This window comes from Phalaenopsis equestris, unplaced genomic scaffold (genome assembly GCF_001263595.1).
Source record: "Phalaenopsis equestris unplaced genomic scaffold, ASM126359v1 Scaffold205377, whole genome shotgun sequence".
Taxonomy (NCBI): domain Eukaryota; kingdom Viridiplantae; phylum Streptophyta; class Magnoliopsida; order Asparagales; family Orchidaceae; genus Phalaenopsis; species Phalaenopsis equestris.
Window position 1 is genome coordinate 193,353 of NW_018224877.1, and position 20,858 is coordinate 214,210.

The 20,858-nt window shown below is 35.5% G+C and overlaps 1 protein-coding gene across 1 annotated transcript in view; it reads left to right on the forward strand.

Moving 5' to 3' along the window:
• Positions 1–221: 221 nt before the first annotated feature.
• Positions 222–20,858, forward strand: part of LOC110036345 (starch synthase 1, chloroplastic/amyloplastic-like) — a 43,362-nt gene continuing 22,725 nt past the window's right edge. The window contains exons 1-10 of the mRNA XM_020740766.1: positions 222–552; positions 3,595–3,980; positions 4,400–4,477; positions 4,562–4,686; positions 5,261–5,342; positions 5,428–5,601; positions 5,732–5,813; positions 6,229–6,320; positions 6,420–6,482; positions 6,569–6,658. Coding sequence (XP_020596425.1) covers positions 351–552; positions 3,595–3,980; positions 4,400–4,477; positions 4,562–4,686; positions 5,261–5,342; positions 5,428–5,601; positions 5,732–5,813; positions 6,229–6,320; positions 6,420–6,482; positions 6,569–6,658 — 1,374 coding nt within the window. The 5' untranslated portion in view covers positions 222–350. The remainder of the gene's footprint in view (positions 553–3,594; positions 3,981–4,399; positions 4,478–4,561; positions 4,687–5,260; positions 5,343–5,427; positions 5,602–5,731; positions 5,814–6,228; positions 6,321–6,419; positions 6,483–6,568; positions 6,659–20,858) is intronic.

A 20,858-nucleotide genomic window follows, 5' to 3' on the forward strand; every position in this document is an offset into this window, starting at 1 on the left:
TTATTTATTTTCGAGGGAATTCGACCCGAACATGAGCGAACAAACTTTTAATCGTGTTCGGCTCGTTTACATTTCAAACCTAAAAAATTATTATAGTTTCACTCGTTTGATTTAACGAAGGTGCCTAACAAATTCTAGCTGTTCACCAACATCGAGTCAAGTTAACAGCCTTATATATAATATTCTAAAAATTGTGTTGTCTTGTTGCTGCTTATCGGTTCATAGATCTTCACTGATATAAACCCAACCAGGCATTTCTCAGCGTAGCCCACTGTCTGTTTCTCCGTCTCCCTAACGTATCTCTTTGTTTTTCAAGCATTTTTACTTCGATTCTCTCTCCTTCTATTTAAATGGAAGCTCTGCGTCCGTTCTACACGGCCCAGTTCTCTGTTGCGCTCTCGCTTTCTAGCCCAGCGGTGCGGCGTCGACGTACGGTGCGGGCGGCGGCCGGATTTTCCAGCAAGAGACTCCCATGCTTGCAGCCGATGAAATGTGTTTTAGAGAAGAAGAAGGAGAAGAGGCTACTCCAAGTCAAAGAAACAGATGAACCAGGTAACCCTCCGGAGAGTGAGTGATGCAGAACGGCAAGAAGAAAGGACCCCTCCACCTCAATGAAACAGTTGATTTGGATGTAGCTCCTAAGAATAACGAGAAATGGATGTTATGAATAAAAGTGATCTTTTTTCCATTAAATATTTTGTGTTGCGATTTAAGATGCTTACTTAATTTGATGTATTATGCTTATATACCTGTCGTAGTATGCTGTTATGATTATATCAATTTATGTTGTAGTTGGGATTTTAGGTTTAATTCTACGTCAAATAATTAAAAAAATATGTCGGAATAGAACTTCTAAATGGTTCTTACTCATAGACTTATTAATGTTTAGGGTAGAAAGCTAGTTAAAGCATTGCAGTATTTAACCAAACATAGGTTTTCTTTCAGTTCAACCTTCATAAAAAATGGTGTCACAACCAGTGGTTTGGTTGGAATTTGAGTGATTTACGCAGTCTGTGGTTTTCATGTTTCTTGGCAGCCATTTATCACCATTGCGTGAGGTTCAAAAGCTGGGTTGAGTCCTATGATGCATCCATGTTGTTGAGTAAGCACTTGTTGGTGATAGTTGATACGGCTGGAAAGCCTTCTTTTATCACGTAGTAACGGATTATGCAGAGAGTTCTCATACATGGGAAGATTGTTAAAGCACGCGGAGTTTTTGTTTACTTATAGATATGATAGTTGAAGTATGTTTGCAGACTCTCCACAAGCTTTATGTCTTAGGTTGAAAATGGACTTGATCGCTAGTTTATCTCGTTTGGCATGATCATTGGTGTACTATCCATTTTAAATTGCCACGAGTCATTGTTTGATAAAAGTAAATCTAAAACTGAATACATGAAATGTAATTTTAGTAATAGTAGATCTAGTGGTGCGGTTGTAGTAATGGATGATCAAGTCATTCAAAAGTAGTGAATTTTTAGATATCTTAGGTTTATTGTTTAAAATGATGGTGATATAGTTGGGGATGTTATTAGTAGAATTCATGTTGGATGGTTGAAGTGGAGGAACACATAAGGCCTATTGTGTGATAAAAAGGTATCGCTTAGATTTAAAGGAAAATTTTATAAGATGGTGGTGAGACTTGCAATGTCTTTTGGTTTAGGATGTTGTCCTATAAAACAGAAGCATAAAACTAAGTTAAGCGTTACCGAGATGAGAATGCTTGGGTGGATGAGTGACTTTTCACGTAAAGAAAAATTACGAAATGAATATACCTGTGAAAATGTTGGGCTCTTGTGGCTGATAAGATTTGAGAGAGTCATCTTAGTTGGTTTGGTCACATTAAGCGTTGATCATCTGATGATCCTGTTAATAAAGTAGATGTTTTAGATTTAACTTTTGGTAAGAAAGGTAGAGATAGGCCTAAAGAGACTTGGGCATGTTATATAAAAAATTATATTAATCTATTAGAATAAAATGAAATATGACATTCAATAGGACACAATGGAGAAAAATGACTCATGTAGCCAATTTTGGGGGATAAAAGCTTGGTTATTATTGTTGTCGTTGTTGTACTTGCTATCTTAATCATTTTCTTATTAAATTAAGCACGGTTCCTAAAATTTGGAATAGGTTTTTGCTAAAATCTTAGTGTCTGCCATTTTCAATGTTACTTGTGAAAACATGTTGTTTTTATTTTTTTTTCCCTAACTAAACCTCCTTATAACCCTACAACATTGGAAACAACATTTCTTGTATTATATCTAAACACTTCAGATTTTACATCATATTGAGTTCATTTGTCATTTCTGCGGGTTAGTTAAGTGCTAAAATATTACTTTTTTTTATTGTTTTTTTATATTAAGTTGCTTACTATATACTTTAGTTTCCATATGAAATCAATCTAGATCTGCATGAGATTTGGAACCAGTGTTACTAATATGGTGCTCTAACTCTCCACTGAATTCAATTGTATTCTAAGTTGTTTTTATTCCTTTGCTTTTCTGATTCAAACAAATTCAGGTCTCATGTGGATTATTGTATTTGTCATTTATTCCCTTTTTAAAGCTCACTCTTCTTTTCCTTAATCCACTATCATAGTTTACTATATACCTAGCCTAAAGTAACCCTTCCCATCTCAACACCACTTAAAAGCCTATCATATTTCACAAGTCAGACTGTAAACTTTCCTTTTGTTGGCTTGCCCTCAACCCCTACCAGCCTTATTAATTGAATTCAAAAAATCTAATAAAATACCCTCATTTGCATTAAACATTGTTTTTCCCATTATGCTTTTACTTCTGTGTTTCTCCAACATACCTTTCCTATCTCCAAAAACTAATTAACTCCCTCCCCCATTTCTTAAACCTTGCATTCATCTTTCCCCATCTACCTTTTATCTTTTCTTACCATTTTCAGGTCAAATTCATTTAATCTCTTCACCAAAAGTGCATGGGATGTGTGGAGGGAGGATGAGGTATTTCAAAATCGTAGTATGGATAGTTGGATTTCATAAGCCCATGATTTCAATGCATGGTTTCATGGTGAGATTGCCATAGTCATTATAAACTTTGAGCTTGATCATGGTGGGGGAGTGTGGATGAGCTTGTCACATCAAGGGGAAGCTACCTGAACCGCAGAGGACATAAAAAACGTGTTGTGCTTTTTTTGGGTTCATATACGAACTTTGTAAGTAGTACATGCTTTCATAATAAATTCTGTAGTAATACCAGACCAGAGTTACAAATAACTCAGATGTATTTCTTAGGGTTTTAAGAACTACGTTATATTTGTTAGAGTATTAAGAAACCTTATCATATGTGCCATGGTTTTAAGAATTACACTTGCCATCTTACAAAATAGGGTAAACTATTGTCCTTGTTCATAAGTTTGTAAAACTATTTTCTATTTCCACAAGAAGATTAAGTACAAGAAATTTTATACAAAATTTCCATTTTTTCCTTGACCCTCCCTAACCAACTTGATTGTTTGGATTGTAGTATAGTTGAACTTTTGTATCGACCTCCAATTTTTAATTTTCAATTGCTTGGTATTCTTTTTAAACAGCTTATTATAATCAAACAAATTGTGTAGGGAGCCCTGAAGTTTACATTCCATGTGCCACTGAAAAGGCAGGTATTGCAACTGAAACATTTGCTACCATAGAACAAGAAGAACAAGAGGATAACAACAAAGAAAAGAAGCTTCTAACTAATGTGCAGCGCAACATTATTTTTGTTACTTCCGAAGCTGCTCCTTATTCAAAAACAGGCGGCCTTGCGGATGTGTGTGGTTCTTTACCTATTGCTCTTGCCGCTCGTTTTCACCGTGTGATGGTAGTGTCTCCAAGATATCTAAATGGCACCTCAGATGAAAAATATTCCGCTGCTTTTGATACGGGGGTCCGAATAAAGGTTTCTTGCTTTGGAGGACAGCCAGAGGTTGCTTTCTTTCATGAGTACAGGGCTGGTGTTGATTGGGTGATTGCCTTTCCTTATATCTTTCAACATTCCATTTCATATGTTTTCCTGCTTTAACATTCACCTTTTAGGAAAGAAACAAGCTATAATATATCAACAATTTATCAATAATGATACTGTCAAGTTATGACTTTATGCATGGACAAGGAATGATTTAACCTTTTTATTCCAACTGATTTCTTGATCGTTCATGTTGTTAACTTTGCTGAACCTTCAGTGTTTGTTGGAACTCTTATTGTTTCTTCATTCTCATTGAGTTGGGAAATGTCTAATTAATCTTACTGTGCCAAGTATTATGGATGATTACCATTTGCATATTGTGTGTACTTTGCTTTAGTAATATCCTGTTTCTAATAATTTAATTGCTAGTCTGCTTAATTTAAATTCTTGTTTTTTTTATCAAAATATTTATGGTTCAGGTTTTTGTTGACCATCCTTCTTATCACAGACCTGGGAACCCATATAGTGATGAAAACGGGTCTTTTGGAGATAATCAGGTATTTCTATTCATCAGGAAAGTTTTTTCTTTGGACTATATAATAGCCCTTTCGGTGTGCTAATGATTTGGTTTCACTGTGCAGTTTAGGTTCACGGTACTATGCCATGCCGCTTGTGAGGCTCCCTTAGTACTACCATTAGGAGGTTATACTTATGGACAGAACTGCCTATTCCTCGTTAATGATTGGCATGCAGGTCTAGTTCCAATGTAGGTGGCAAAACTATTTATTATATGTTCTGTCTTAAGTTCATGATTGACTGATGCACAAAAACTTTTTTTTCTTTATATCTTTTTCACTCGGAGAATCTAGGTATAATGACTATATATTTTTAGCTTGTAGGGTTTGATCGTTTTATATGTTCTTAACCTGGATTTATTGTGAAGATAAGCAGTAGATTTGTTTTTATTGAACCCAAAACATACAATTTATTGGCCATTGAAATGGTAATTCCTTATAGCTTTTCAACCATTTATTCCCCCTAGTTATTTTGGTGCGATGCTTCTGACACTTACGAATGAAGGTCAGGCTTCCACCATCAAAGTAGCTTTTCAGTGAGTGATGAACTATTCTTCTGGCACTTGACAATTAATACTTCTTGCCTAGCATAATCTGAGGTTATAAGGAGGAGTATGATTATGGTATCAGAAATTAATGTCTCTTCATAGAATATTAAAGTTTCCCATCTAACTTTTGTTATATGCAAGTCCGCTTGATTATTTAATGATTTTCAACTACTTTATTTGATAGACTTATCCAACATTTTTTTATCTTGCTTTTCAGACTTTTGGCGTCAAAGTATCGTCCTCATGGTGTTTATAAATTTGCCCGCAGCATTCTTGTTATACACAACTTAGCACATCAGGTACACTAATAATGTATGTTTTGGCCTATCATTGGTATATATATTGTCACTTAATGTTTGACCTATTGCATGCTATCCATGCAAGGGGGTGGAGCCAGCAGCTACATACCCCAACTTGGGGTTGCCACCAGAGTGGTATGGGGCTGTAGAATGGGTGTTTCCCACTTGGGCTAGAACACATGCACTTGACAAGGGTGAGACTGTAAATATTCTAAAGGGCGCTATTGTTACAGCTGATCGGATAGTTACAGTAAGTCAGGTGAGTTTAACATACTACTTTAAGATGCTTTTGCCATTTGGCTCCACTAAAGAATTTTTGGGTCTAAATATTTACAAGTGATTTAGATAATTTTCTTTATGCATATAGAAATTTTGACATCTAATGATAGGGTTATGCATGGGAAATAACAACTAGTGAAGGTGGTTGCGGCCTTGAAGGCTTGTTAAGTAACCGAAAGACTGTTCTGAATGGTGATTTGTCTCTCCTTGTACTTCTTTTTTCATGGAAGGTTAAGGAACTGTTTGGGATTTTTTTTTTGTTTTCTATTTATTATTTTTATTTTCTTATGTTTATGTTTTGATTTGAAACAAAACATGTTTGATTAAGATATGATTATTTTTGTAAATACTTGAAATACCAAAATGTTATTTTTAGTATTTTAAAAAACATGTTAATTTGTTCTTAGAAACAAAAAAATAGGCATATGTAAGAAGCACACCAAACAAACACGTTTTTAAAAACAAAAGATAGGCATATGTAAGAAGCACACCAAAAAAACACGTTTTTAAAAACAAAAGAAAAATCGAAAACATAAAACAAAATTGATCCCAATGGCGCCTTATGGATGAGGATTATGATTTCATTTGATCTTCATTTATTGACCAGGAATCACAAATGGTGTTGATGTTGCTGAATGGGATCCTGCTTTTGACAAACACATCCCATTTCACTATTCTGTCGACAATCTCTCTGGAAAAGTACTAGATATGCTAAATTCTGGTTTTGTATATTGCTTCATTAATTGTGAATGTCTAAAAGACAGATAGCGTACTTCTTATCATGATATCCAATCGCAGGCAAAATGCAAGGCTGCATTGCAGAAGGAACTAGGCTTTGCCATTAGGCCAGAATGCCCATTGGTTAATAGGAACTCTTAGTTGATTTTTGTTTCTCCTTGAAAAGCTGTTCTTGTCATCTTTGTTATCAATTGTTGTTGGACTTGTAGATTGGCTTCATTGGGAGATTGGACTACCAGAAGGGCACCGATCTAATCATGATGGCCATCCCAGAGCTCTTGCAACATGACGTCCAATTTGTAAATTGTCTAAAACCCGTTAAATTTTATAGTAGCATTTAACACCTAATTGATTTTCATCCCGCAGGATTCATTTTATGAAGTTAAGAATGCATGATCAAATTCCATTTCCTATGAATTTTTTCTCAATTTAAGGCAGTGTCTCAATATTATCCATAATTTTATGCTATTTTGGTAGGATGCCTAAAATCTCTATCAAAACCTTAAACTGCCAAAATTATGGATTTCTTTTTTTGCAATCATGACCAGCATCATTGAAACTGTTAATGCTTCTAATCCAAACAAATAGCTTGAAATTATGTTTGACAAGAATTGGTTGAATTTCTTATTTCATCATTTATGTTACATTTATATAATCCTTGGAGTGTTTCTGATAGGAAACTCACAAAATTAATGAATAAAAACTACGCAATTATAATAATATGTGGTTTGATGAGTTGACTGAAAAATTTCTACTAAATAATTACTATACTTCAGCGAATGATGAGTTGGCAATAGGGATTCCGTAAATCAATGTGGTGGCAACAAATGAGGAAGGAAATAGGATGGAAATCTTGGTGGGCTTGGTTCTCTACTGGTGACATTTATTTAATTTTCTATACTTTACAGCAATTAAATGTATGGATGTCATCCATTCCATACTTTCCTAATAATTGAATGATTGCCCTTGATAAACCTTTGTGATAATGTCAACAAGTTGTTCACCTGTGATTTCCAATGAGTACATAGTAGATTACTTGCCAAACATTTTTTTTATAAGTTAATTATCAACTTCTTTTACTTTTAAATCATATAAAGTCATGGATTTTTAGTGCATTGCATCTAAATGTAGTTTTCATGCTAGATGTTACTATCATATTTCATTTTTTATTTAAGGCATGAACTTACATTCTAAGGAAGTGCAATATTCTGAAGTTCATCTCTTGTCGACCGTAGAAGCCACATAATCTTTATTTTTGTATGTTTTAAGAGTCGTATTTTCACTCATTTTGAATAGAATTTCCTTTGCTTAATGTTCCTTTTAAATAATATATAATTATATTGCTGCACTTGGATATTACTATTTAAAGGTTTTTGTAAATCAACTAGTCATTTCAACAACCAATAGAATATTATGTCAAGTATATGATAAGCAGATAATTTTTCCCAACACTTTTCAATATAGTTTTTTTAATTGCCATCTCTTTTGGAGCATATTCATGTTTAATATTAACTTTGTGCGGTTTTGAATAGGTTTGCTTCCTAAATTATCTCTTTGTTTCAATAGGTCTGTTATGCATTTTTTGATATGAAGATTCTATATCGACCGTGTGCAACATAAGCTCTAAGAAAAGACTAGCTGGCGGCCAACTTCTACTTTAAAATTTTCTTCATTTGGTTATTAGATATCATTGTAATTTTGTGAAAATAAACTAGTTGTATGGAGTTTCTCGCTGAAGTCGTGTTTTTAAAAAAAATATATGATTTTTTTTACTTTGTTTATATTTCATATTAAATGTTACTTTGGCGAACATTCCAAACCATGCACTTGGCTTCATCCAATATAGTGGCTTTATTAGCTTATTTATCTTTTATTCTTTATTAAAAATTCTTTTTCACATCAAATTGTTGTATCTATCAGTTCTTATTAGTTGCTAATGATCATAAAGCTCTAACAATGTTGATTGTAGCAGTTGGAACAAAACTTTTTAAGCTATTTAGTGTCATGGATTTGAGTGTAGCTTTTGGCCATTAGTTTAGCATAATATTTTTTATTTATCTATCAAATTTTTATTTTAAATTAAAGGTCTGTTTACATTAAATTAGATTCTTCTCTTGGTAAATTTGCCTATTCCAATTGTTGAATATCTATTTCTTCCCTTGTTGTATTATTCTACTTCACTTTTTTTAAAACCTCTATTTAATGTATATAAATAGTTTGTAGGCTAGTGAGAAAGGATTAGTGATTATGTGAAAGATTTTTATATGACAAAAATAAAAGTAAGAGATGCTTAGTAAAAGCTCTTGTACGTTTATTTATAAGTATTAGATTATAATGGCTATCTTTACGCCATTATTATCTATTTTTTTATTTTATTCTTTGATTATGTGTTTCCCCTTTTGCTTTATTCAATTTTTGTTTTTTTTTGAGTTATTTTATTCTTATTTTATTGCCTTCCATTATTATGCTTAATGTAATTGAGTTTAAATATCCCTCCTTATGTCAAAGAAATTGAGTTATTTTATTACGAATTTCAACATGGTATCAGAGACTAAACCTAGATCCAACAGCCTTTGGCCTTCTCTACTAGTTTCAATAGTCGCTGCCTCCACTTGATTTCCCTTTCTAGCAGGTTTTCCTGCTGCTATTTTCCCCATGAGAGCAGTAATTTTTCCTTTTCTTGTGAGAAACCTTTAGCGCTGAGAATCCTGTCAGCCGTGAGAACCTCCAGCACCCTTGTCCCATGAGATTCCAATCAACCGTGATAAATTGGTATCCTACCGTAGAATCCTGTTAGCCGTGAGAAAACTTCTGTGAGCCAAGGAGCTTTCCCAGCCGGTTGTCTTCCACCTGCAGCAAGAATTCCTGTAGCCCTGTAGCGGTCCAAAGCGTTCCTGTCTACGAGGTTTATCCTTTGCTGCTCTACTTGCAGGTTTTTGTCCTTCCAAAATCTTCCTGCAGGTTCTTGTTTGCCAGATACCTCCGCTGTTCTTCAGAAAAAAATTCTCGTAGCTGTATCCATTTGTCGTGATTTTACCAAAATTCATCGATGACTCAGAGTCATAATATCTTTTTGCTCAGTCGGAGTTATGGCTGATTCTTTCAATAAATCATCATTAAAAGGCATTTTTCACTCCACTGGAGGATCGACTCCAACCTTCGCTCCCTTGCAGACTGGAGGACCGGAAGACTATGTGAATTTCATGATTACAACTCATAAATTTAACGGTGATAACATCCTGCAATGGTCACAAGTGGTATCCTTGTTCATCAAAAGGCGTAAGAAGTTCAATCATCTCACAAATATGATTTGTGAGCCTCCAAAGATTGACCCACGTATGGAGCTTAGGAAACGGACAACTCCATGGTCATGTCTTGCTTGATCAACTCCATGAAAACTTCAATTTTTCGTTTGTAGATATTCCTCCCTTCAGCTAGTGCTCTCTGAAAGGCTGCCCGTGGTACCTACTCGATATAGGAAATTCCGTCCAACACTATGAGGTATCTAAGAAGATTCGGGAGGCAAAACAGAGGTCAAGATATGACCCAATACTATAATGACCTTGTTGCATTATAGATGAAATGTGACTTGTACTACGACTACACTTGAGATTCTCCAGCTGATTTATCTCTCTTCCAGAAAATCGTAGAAAATGATTGTATGTTCCAATTCTTTGCTGGTCTTAACAAATATCGCGACGAAGTTCGGGGCCGTATTATTGGTCGGGACCCTCTTCCTTCCAGTCAAGTTGATTTTACTGAAATTCGTCGGGAAGAAAGCAGAAGATTTGTCATGCTCGACACTTTTACTCTTTCAGCTGAGTCATCCGCCTCGATCTCAAATAACGCCCACCTCTCTTTTATGGCACCTTGGAATTGCCACCCCAGAATTGCCACCCAACTTGTGATTATTGTCACAAACCCAATTATACGTGAGAAAAGTGTTGGAAACTTCACGGTAAGCCAGGCCAAATCCTTTGCTCCAAGGGACTCAAGACGATAACCGAACAAAGCACGACTCAACCGACTCCTACTTGGAATACCTTGGAATCGTTTGAATCCTTGAAAAACCAAATGGAGCAATTGATCAAGTTTCTTCAAGCCAATCAACTCTTTGCGGGTGTCCCATGTCCAACAAGGTACTCTTCTTATGGCGCTCATAGTTTACTCCTCTAATCTTATGAATTATTGGTTCAGGTGCCATAAATCACATGACTGACTGCTCGTAAGCTTTCTCGACTTCCAACCCGTGCTTTGGAAAAAAAATAACGTCAGAATTGCTGATGTATCATGTAGCCCCATTACTGGTAAATTTACCAATTTTATTAACGACTGATCTAACTCTTTAGTCTGTCATATGTGTTTTTCGATTGCAATGTAACTTATTATCAGTCATCAAGTTGGTAAGTGACATTGATTGCGTTGCTAATATATTTTCTGATGGTTGTGTTTTTCAGGAACATCATTCGGGAAGGATGATTGGAACTGTTAGGAGGGCAGCTAGACTCTACTACTTTCAAGACGATAACACGGAGAGTGAAGGCACGACAGTAAAAAATTGTAGCCTATCTCGAGTCATTGAATGTCCTATTATGTTTTTACATTGTTGTTGACCTCATTTTTAGTGAGGTCTTAGTTTCCTACTTCAAAAACCCAAAATCTAGCCTTAGGACTTCTTTGTTGATCATCTTAGCAAACTAGTAATGGAGCTCACCTCCCGTAGAACTTCAAACCACTTCTTGACTCATTTTTGTGAAGAAATCGCATGAGTGGTTCCAAGCACTTCACTTCTAATTGCAAGGACTAAGGATCAACATGTAGAGGGCCCAAAAATAAGTTTTTATAAAATCAAACAGCCTTAGGTGAGCCCTTTGTGACTCGATTACTCGCGAACGCCGTAATTCACGCACTCACTGCACCACACACGACTTTGACTTGAATTGACTCGCCCATCGGCGAACTCGTCCGGCCGACCCCCGATGCCGAACCCCGCGCCGACGCGTCCGGAACGTCAACTTAAGCTAGGAATGACACCCGTATTGTTAGGGTTACGCACGCACACAAATGACACAAAAATTGATGTATTTTTTTAAATAGCATGGCACGAGTTCGGGCTTGACCCGGGTTCAATTTGACCTCAAAACTGGCTGAACATGAGCTAGGACCATTTCAAATTTTAAATTTTTAAATTTCAAATGTCTTGCAGTAAATCCCCCAAAACCAATAAAAAGAATCCAACCACATGACTCAGCAAGACCCCCACGCCCCAACACCTATAACCTGATTAAAAGAAATAAATAACCAGAAATCATATGGCAGGAAGCCCCAACCGAAATCCAATCTTCAACAACTCCATAATTGATGACTAAAAGGAGAAAATCCCACGCCATGCAAGCCATAACTTCAAAACCGAAGAAACAAATCACCCTTGAGGAAAATAACGCAAGACAAAAATGCAGAGAAGCTGAAAGGTTAACCCAACTATAATGTGATATATGGAGTTTCAAGTTGGTCCCTATTAAGAAGAGGATGAAGCTGTGGAAGGGGAGAGATATCACTTATAACCTCATTAGCGTTTCTGTCCGTACCTGCTAACCAGTTCGCAGGAGAGTTGCCTTCTCTATAAATGTAAGATATTTGTATATTCAAGTTGGATCTATGTATAGTATCCCAAATTCTATTCAATATAAATCAAATCAATCTCACTGAGATTTAGAAGCCCTTGAGAACACATCTATAAGAATTTGAGAATCTGTCTAAAAAATAATCTTGTAAATTTTGAGGCGAATTACAATCTGTAAAGTCAATAGAAAACCCCAACTTTCAGCCTCCAAAGGAGATGAGGCCAGGATCAGAGAAGCGAAGAAAAACAAACATTGCCCAGAGTGGTTCCGAAGAACCTCCCCGCACCAGCCGCGTTGGGAATTCAACTACCATCAAAATTGAATTTGACCCAATCTAAAGTTGGGGGTTTCCATCTAATGAAGATGGTCTTCCTACCCATTTTAGACCGATCAGCAGTACCATATAAGCAGAGAGCATGACATGCTCAATGAAAATGAGCAATAATATTAGAAGCAGTAATAGAAGGAGCACACCTAGTATTGCTATATTTAGCATCATTTCTCGCCAAATGAACCAAAGAACCACAAGAGGAAACCAAAACAACTTCGAATCAGCTTAGGCCGCATCTCTCCAAACATTAAGAAAATCAGCAATCAAAAAGGAATTCAACCATTTTATAGCAAAATGATTGCCCAAAATGTTCCAAGTATCAACAACAAAAGGGCAACTAAAGAAAAGATGCGTAACCGTTTCAAAATCACTTTTACACAAATAGCATTGGGAAGCCAATTTAAAACTTTTAAGCTTCAAAATATCATCTAATGGTAGCATTTTGAGGAAAAATCTCCACAAAAAGAATGGAATGGATGGAGAAATAAAACGATTCCAAATAACATGCCCCCATCTCCATTCACTAAATTGATAAAGGTTAGCAAAAAGCATTTTAGTAGGAGAAAGAGAACCAATAGATTTCCACAAAGGGCAGTCCCTAGTATTAGTCTTTAGAGGTATTTTAGAAATCATAGTAGCTTGCTCACCAAAAATAATATTAAGTTTATTAACATCTCAATTACCATGCAGCCACAAATCCGAGAGAATCGAGTCGTGTGAAAAACCATGTTGTAGAGGGAAAGTAACCTCACCTTGACCCAATTGGTCATGCCAGATCGAGATGTTGCCCTGTCCAGCATCCCAAAAAATGAATTTCGAAGTCGTAGCTCTAGCCTCGAAGCCGTAGCTCTAGCCTTAATAATTGCTTTCCAAATCTTAGAGTCACCCACTTTCCACCCACTTTCTAGTGAACCAATGCCTGGTGATGTTTAGAACAATATTTGTGGTACAAAAAATTAGCCCATAGGGAGTCATTTGAGCGAAATTTAAACCATAACTTATACATACTAATCTCAGAGATTTGGTTAAGACTCTTAAGCCCTGACCCGCCAGCCTTCATATGTTTGCAAACTTTATGAAAGAAGACCAATGCTTCCTAGTATGACTTCCAGACCAAAGAAAACAATTAAATATCTTCTCTAAAGTGTGTTGAGTTCTCCTCTTAAGATTAAGAATTTGCAAAACATACATAGGAATGCTGAATAGAACACTTTTGAGCAAGGTGAGGTGGCCATCATTAGATAGAAATATATTCCTCCAGTTCTCAATTTTGGACATGATTTTCTCAACAACATCATCAAATTGAGTTTGCTTCCAGCGTCCCCTTAACAAATTAACACCAAGATACTTGAGAGGGAGAGTAGATGCATGACACCTAGTGAACGAGATAGCCCAAGAAGCAACAGAGCGATTAACGTTCTTGCCAAAAAAGAGATTGCATTTATCTTTATTAAATATTAATCCAGAAGTTTGTTGGAATTCCTCTAGCGCCTTTATCAACAATTTAATAGTATTTTTACCGACATCATAGAAAAGGTCAGCATCATCCGCAGAAGCAAGGTGGCTAACCAAAACTGTGGACTTATGTTGAAAGTGAGTGTACATCTTTTTCTGCTGCATTTCATTGATCAAACGAGAGAAATAATCAAAAACAATTATAAAAATTGTCGGAGATAAGGATCACCTTGCTTAATGCCTCTTTGAGCAGAAAAGAACCCGTAGGTGTTACCGTTAACCATAACACTGTAGTGGTTATTATGAGCCATCTTTTAATAAGAGAAATGAAGTTGTGATGGAAGTCATGCGCATACAAAATGTTGATAATGAAATCCCAATTAACCGTCTCAAAGGCCTTTTTAATATCAAGCTTAAGAATCATATTACCGCTCCGACATTTCTTATCAAAATCCTTAGTAAGTTTTTGAGCAAATAAGATATTATTAGTGATTTCACGACCTTTAACAAAGACTGCCTGTTGAGGTGAGATAATCTTGGGAAGACGAGGTTGAATTCTAGAAATTATCAACTTACTCAAAACTTTAGAAATAATCGAAGTGAGGGAGATAGGCCGAAATTTGTCCCAACTTGATTTATCAGTACCTTTAGGAATGAGAACAATCATAGCAGAGGTAAAGTATTTCCTAGGATCTTCCCCACGAAAGAAACTTTGAATAACAAGAATAATTTCCTTTTTAATGATGCCCCAACAAGAAACGTAGAAGGAGACAGTAAAACCATCTGGCCCAGGGGCCATGTTGGTATTAATATCCTTGAAATCATTAAAGATTTCCTGCTCAGTAGGAACATCATGAAGGGAAAAAGAGGAGACATAGTCCCGTTCACTATCAAAAAGAGAAGCATTAACCGGAAGAATATGAGATTTGGTCATAAGAAGATCCATGAAATAAGCCGCGCGTTTACCAATATCTTCATCACGAGTTAGAGGACTTACATAAGGAGATTTAATTTTAAGAATAGTATTGATATTCCTCTTTTGATTAATGGATGCATGAAAGTACTTAGTGTTGAGGTCGGCATTGGAAAAAAATAATATCATTTGCTTTCTGTTGAAGAAAACCTTCTTCTATCGAGATAGCCTCCAAAAGATTAGCGTGAGCCGAGGCTAACTCATCCACAAGGTGCGGTGAACAAACAACCTGCTCCTCGAGATTATCTACAATCCTTTGCGCCTCTTGAACCTTCTTGTGAACATTACCAAACACATTTAAATTCCATTTTCTTAATTGCATAGCAAGTTTTTTATGAAGTTTCCACAAATTGTACCAAGGGTTACCTGCACACTCAACTTTCCATTCTTGTTTAACAAGATCCAAAAAAGAGTCATGAGTGATCCATATATTAAGAAACTTAAAATGATAAGAAACCGATTTAACCGTGAAAGCAAACGAAAGGAGAATGGGGTTATGATCAGAGGTAGCATGATTTAAATGATGAACTCTAGATACATGAAAATGGTTTTGGAAATGTTGATTACCAAAAAAAAACAATTTAGCCTGTGGGCAAGGGATCTCCTTCGCCAAGTAAAAGGACCCGTAAAACCCAAATCAAAGAGACCCGCTTCATTAATCTTGTCGCAGAATCGATTGATCAAACTAGAGTTGCAACTCCCTCCACCTTTTTTTTCTGAAGGGGTCATAATCATATTAAAATCCTCCCCACAAACCAGTTATCATGAATAGCTTCTCCCATAATAGCAAGCTTTTGCCAAAGATAATATTTATCTTGAAGCAAAGAGCTAGCATAAACAAAAGTAGCCCACGCGGAGTAAATATACAGCTTAAAATGAAGCAACACAAATTGTTCCTCATTCTCTTAAATAGTAAGATCAATATTATGTTTCCAAAAAATCCAAATTTTATTATTTTTATTGAAAAAGACTTTGTACTGCTTAAATTTCCTGCAAATCCGGTCTTTATTATTAATAACAAGAGGCTCAAAAATAGCAAAAATGTGAACCTTGTGGATCCTTCATAAATGCTTCAACCTATTAAGGGAGGAAGGGTCCCCCACTCTCCTAATATTCCAACACAAAATGTTAAACTCGACCCCTCCTAGAAGACCTATAAGAGGTGCTGACTTGTTCTCCATCTGAATGAAATCTTCCATCAAGAATAATATTATCCATTCAAGATGTATAAGTTCATTGTTATGTTTGCCTTTCTTCCTGCTAGCCTTTTGAACCAACCATTTCTCTTTAATAGCATTATTAGCTGCAGAAATATTCACACCAGGAAATAAATTATCATTTAAAATATCTAATGGAAGCTTGCCCGTATATAATGGAAGCTTGCCCTCCATCGCAATAGATGTAGAGCCAACATATTGTGGATCTTTTCCAGCAATAGTAACCCCACCCACTACCTCCAAAATAGGAGAGATAGGATGCTCCCCGTCAACATTAGTAGGTAATGTATTAGCATTTTGCTCAACAACTATTTCAGCATGAGGGCTATTATGGTTCGAAACATAATTACCTACCTCATTAATCTGCGAAGCATCATCCATAGGATGAATATTTAAGGGAACATTAGCATTAACATTCATAATATTCTTAGGAGGGATATCAGGAGCATGTAAAGGACGATTAACATCATTTCTAAGTTGAGGATGTAGATGATAACAATGCGAGGGGGTGTGCCCAAACATGTGACAATGAGAACAGTAAGGAGAGTGCCTTTTGATCTCAACTTTCTGTCAATACCCATGATGCACCGAACCAATCCATATTTCATCACAAAAAGGTAACGTGATATCACACTCCACTAAAATGCGGGTCTCAGAAGAGCGAGATAAATTTAGCGTAGGACCATTCATTTTTAAAGGCTTGCCATAAGCAGAAGCTAAAGAAAACAAAATTTCATGGTTAAAGAGGTGAAACTTCAAACCGGGAAATCGTATCCACACCGGGATTGTGGGCGGTTCCTATTTAGGATCGAAATCAATCGTCTATTTTAAAATTTTAATGAAAACATCATTAATTCTAAGAAAACGGCGAGCAAAAAGACGAGTATAGTCTTCATCATTTGAGAGTTGGATCAAAATATGTCTCCCATCCAAGGGGCCGATTTGCCAAAAACCGATAAATTTCAAAGATTCAAATTCCCTTCTAATATTTTCAAGCTTAGGAAGAACAAAAGTAATTTTCGTAACCAACACATGCTTACAAGATGAAGCAAGGATATTTGTTTCCTCCTCCGAAACAAACCAAGCAAACTTTTCATTCTTCTTACTAGTCTTCTTAATAAAATGATAATCACCATCCAAAACCAAAGCATCATGGAAAGCATTTAGGATAAGCCCTGTACGACCAATTGAAGTAGAGCTGGAACCCGCCAGAGCCTCCGCAAAGCTTTTGGCCATTAAAAAATCCGAAAAGGGGACCAAGAGCCACAAAAAAGCAAACAAACAAGAGAAAATGGAGAGATCTCACCGGAAAATGGAGCGAGACTGCAAACAAGGAAGAAAGATTGATTCACGCCGAAATCACCGAAAACCCCAGAGCTCCTCCTTGTCCTAGCCGAACCATCGAAAATAGGATTCTTATCTAATGGTACAAACATTCATTTAATATTGGTGGGTGTCTAAAGAAGTTAGTAAAACGTTAAGTATTTCAGAACTCTCTTAAGGCACAAATGAGTGATTATTTTCTTTTTTGCATTAAATTAATATTTAGTAAATGAATAATTATTTTATTAAATGGTTTATAATAAGTTTTTCAGCTGTATTTTACCTATTGAAAGTTTGAAATGTCATAAGAGATGGGAGAAAATATTTTATATATGAAAGTACATTTTAAACGATTTTAGTTGATATTAAATGAAAGTTAAATATTTAAGTCATATAGGATTACCCTGAGATGGTACTGACAGGGGATGTCAATTCTGGAGGCAACTTCAGAAATTTATGAGAATATGCCGTTGTATTTATTCTCCATGAAGTTGCTTGAAGACCCGACCCGTAGAGAGTTTTTTATGATAATGACCCCTAATGACACATTATTTATGTTTTTTTTATGACAGCGGGGATGCATAAATTTTATTATTTATAGTTGGGCAAGTTATATTTGTTTTTCATTTGGACACTGTTCTCGTTGCTTTGGATATACTGGATCCTACAATTTTTTATTTGCTTTTCAGAGTTTATTTATGGTTGTTCTTTGTTTAAATAATGTGTTGCTAATAGCTAATTCAATGATTTTTATATGTGTTTGCTGCATAGACAGTAAATAACATAGTCAGAGAAAGAAAAAGAGTTGCAACTACGTTGTGTTTTCTATATGAGTACTATAACTCGTACATTGCCCGTTCTCATTGCATGACATCTTCATACATTGACCATAAGTGGGTTGGGGAGTTGCCTGTAGGGCACCCAATAAGATTCAACAAAATTTTTCGTATGACACAACCCGCATTCATCGATCTATTGTAAGAACTACACATAAATCATGGACTTCATGGCTTCTCTAGGAAAATTTTTAGAGAGGTGTTAGCAATAACCGCCTATATTTTATCACAGAATGATTCTATGAGAAGTGTCAGAGCAATTTCAACACTCATTAGAAATAATCAGTAAATATTTTTTAATTGGACAGAATGCTCTAGTCAGTTTCTCATTATAAATTATTAAACCTGATGAACCAACATTTAAAAGGACTCCCTTAGAGATTTCATAGGATCAGGTAATTCTATTTATTCTTTTTTCCATAATTTAGATGAGCACAGTAATTTTGATTACCTATTAACTTTCTTAGAACTGTACTGGAGCTTCGAATAATGAAAAGTTAACATTCATCGAGCGATGCAGATCAAGAACAAAAAATGTCGTGGTTGTATTTGACTTTAATATGTGTTTCATTTTTGTTATGACTGATTGAGAAGATAGTGCACACGAAAGCCGCATATTCAAAATTGCCACAATAACTCAGAAATACAACTTTTCTCATCCACCACCAAGTTTGCTTGAGTCTCAACTAATGAGATAGTGTTTTTTACTTCAATACTAATTATTATTTTTTTGTCAGATAAATATTATTTTATTGATGTTGGATACCCCTTACAAAGAGGGTTTCTAAAGCCATTTTCGGTATTAAATACCATATTCTTGATTTTGAAAGAGCTAGCAATGTCGCTCAGGGTAGGAAAAAAATGTTTAACAAGAGACACTTGTCCTTACGCAGTGCCATTGAAAGAACATTTGGATTTTGGAAGAAAAAATGAGTTATAATGTGGGGTATGCCGACATATCCATTTCCTAAACAAGTGCAGATTGTGGTCCCTTCAATGACTCTCCACAACTATGTTTAGTGATATCCTTCATGCAAAGAAATTGACATCAATAGGGCTAATGAAGATCATTCACATGTCCCTGTTGAAGCATATGAATATTGCCTAGGATAATCTTTATCACAGATTGAAAGTGAATTACCTAAGACTTACACCCAGGATTGGGAAGGTGTAGGGGAGATGATGAAGTTAAGAGAACAAATTACTGATGCCATCATTGATGGCTGAATTGAGCGATTGTACTTTTTTGTTTCATACTTTATTTGCAATATGTTATGAAAACGTTTATTATTTATTATATCAATGTTTTATGCAATGATCTATAGTTTGAATCTTAATTTTTTCTCTAGTTCTGTATGTATTCTTTCCCACTTGGACATGATGAGCCAACCGTAGATATAATGTATAATCTAAATTTTTATTGTATGTTTAATTTTTTAATTTTGAGGTCTCTGATGAGATATTCGATCTTAAGGGTTCTTGTGGATGACCTATATGTTGCTATTGGTTCTTGGCACACGTGAAATCCCAATTAAGGCAACCAAGTTCCTCTTATTTTTTTTGGTTATATGGCTCTTGAGGTTCTTTTGGATGATTTTTTTGGTCATATAATATGAGCTCGGTATTATGTGTTTTAAAGGCAATCAATAACCATTTTTTTATAAGGCCTACAATCTTCTTGTAGTGACAAATTCGTTAGTTTATGCTATGTTCTCTGAGACCTCACAGTCTCCTAAAACTAAAAGTTTGTGCTTTATTATTTTAACCCATTCGAAAATATGAGCTCAAGGACTTTCGATATCTCCAAAACGTTTTACTTCTACCGTGGACTACAATGTTTCCTGCTCACTTCACGACAGTCATGTAACTATGGGAGACAATTTTAAGGGTATTTGAGGAAAAGAACAGAAAGATGTGGCTTTCTTATGTGGGAGGATGGGTTGGAGGATTCCACCGTCGATAATTATTAGACGTGGAGAGTTTCCTAAGAGGAAGGAGTATCTCGTGACTTTAACTAAGTGCATTTTACAAACAATATTATCATATTTTTTATTGTTATTTTAGTAGTTTTTTTTTTTTAAATTGATTGTCGTGTTACTCACTATTTTGTGAGGTGTCTATTTTTATTTCTTGTAATTTTTGAACTTGATATTTCTTTTCAAGTATGAAATGCGATTGCAGGATAGGTTCTATTATAAACATCACTATACTATAGGGATAGAAAAATCATTTGTTCGGAAATAGCTGTGGCTAAACTGCAAAAAACAAATAGACAACCAGCTTCAGTGCAACAGCAGCTTTGCACAGCTACTGCGCAATAGCTTCTTAATAAGCTGCAGCTGTTCCAAATAGACTCTTAATTTAGTAAAACACCTTGCATCAGTGATTTGAATTGAAGCTCTGCTCATTCCCAAAAGAAATATGGATTTCTATGGAAATCATAGAACACATCAGTCTAAGCACAAAGGACATAGATGTGAATGAATCTGCAAATTCTCAAAGAAATCCAATAAGCAGACAATGGAATTTCAGGTTAAGTAAAATTGAAACTTTGCTCTACTGCCAACAGCCAACACATCCATGTAAATATATTTAGTGAAAATATCAGACCTCTTAGCCAATTTGGTCGGATTTATGTTCATAGGACGTAGGAAGGTCACAATAAAATGACCTAATAAGCATAGTGTTGAGCGAGAAAATGTTATTATATAAGCAAAAAAGAAAAAAAAAATCCTGCTGA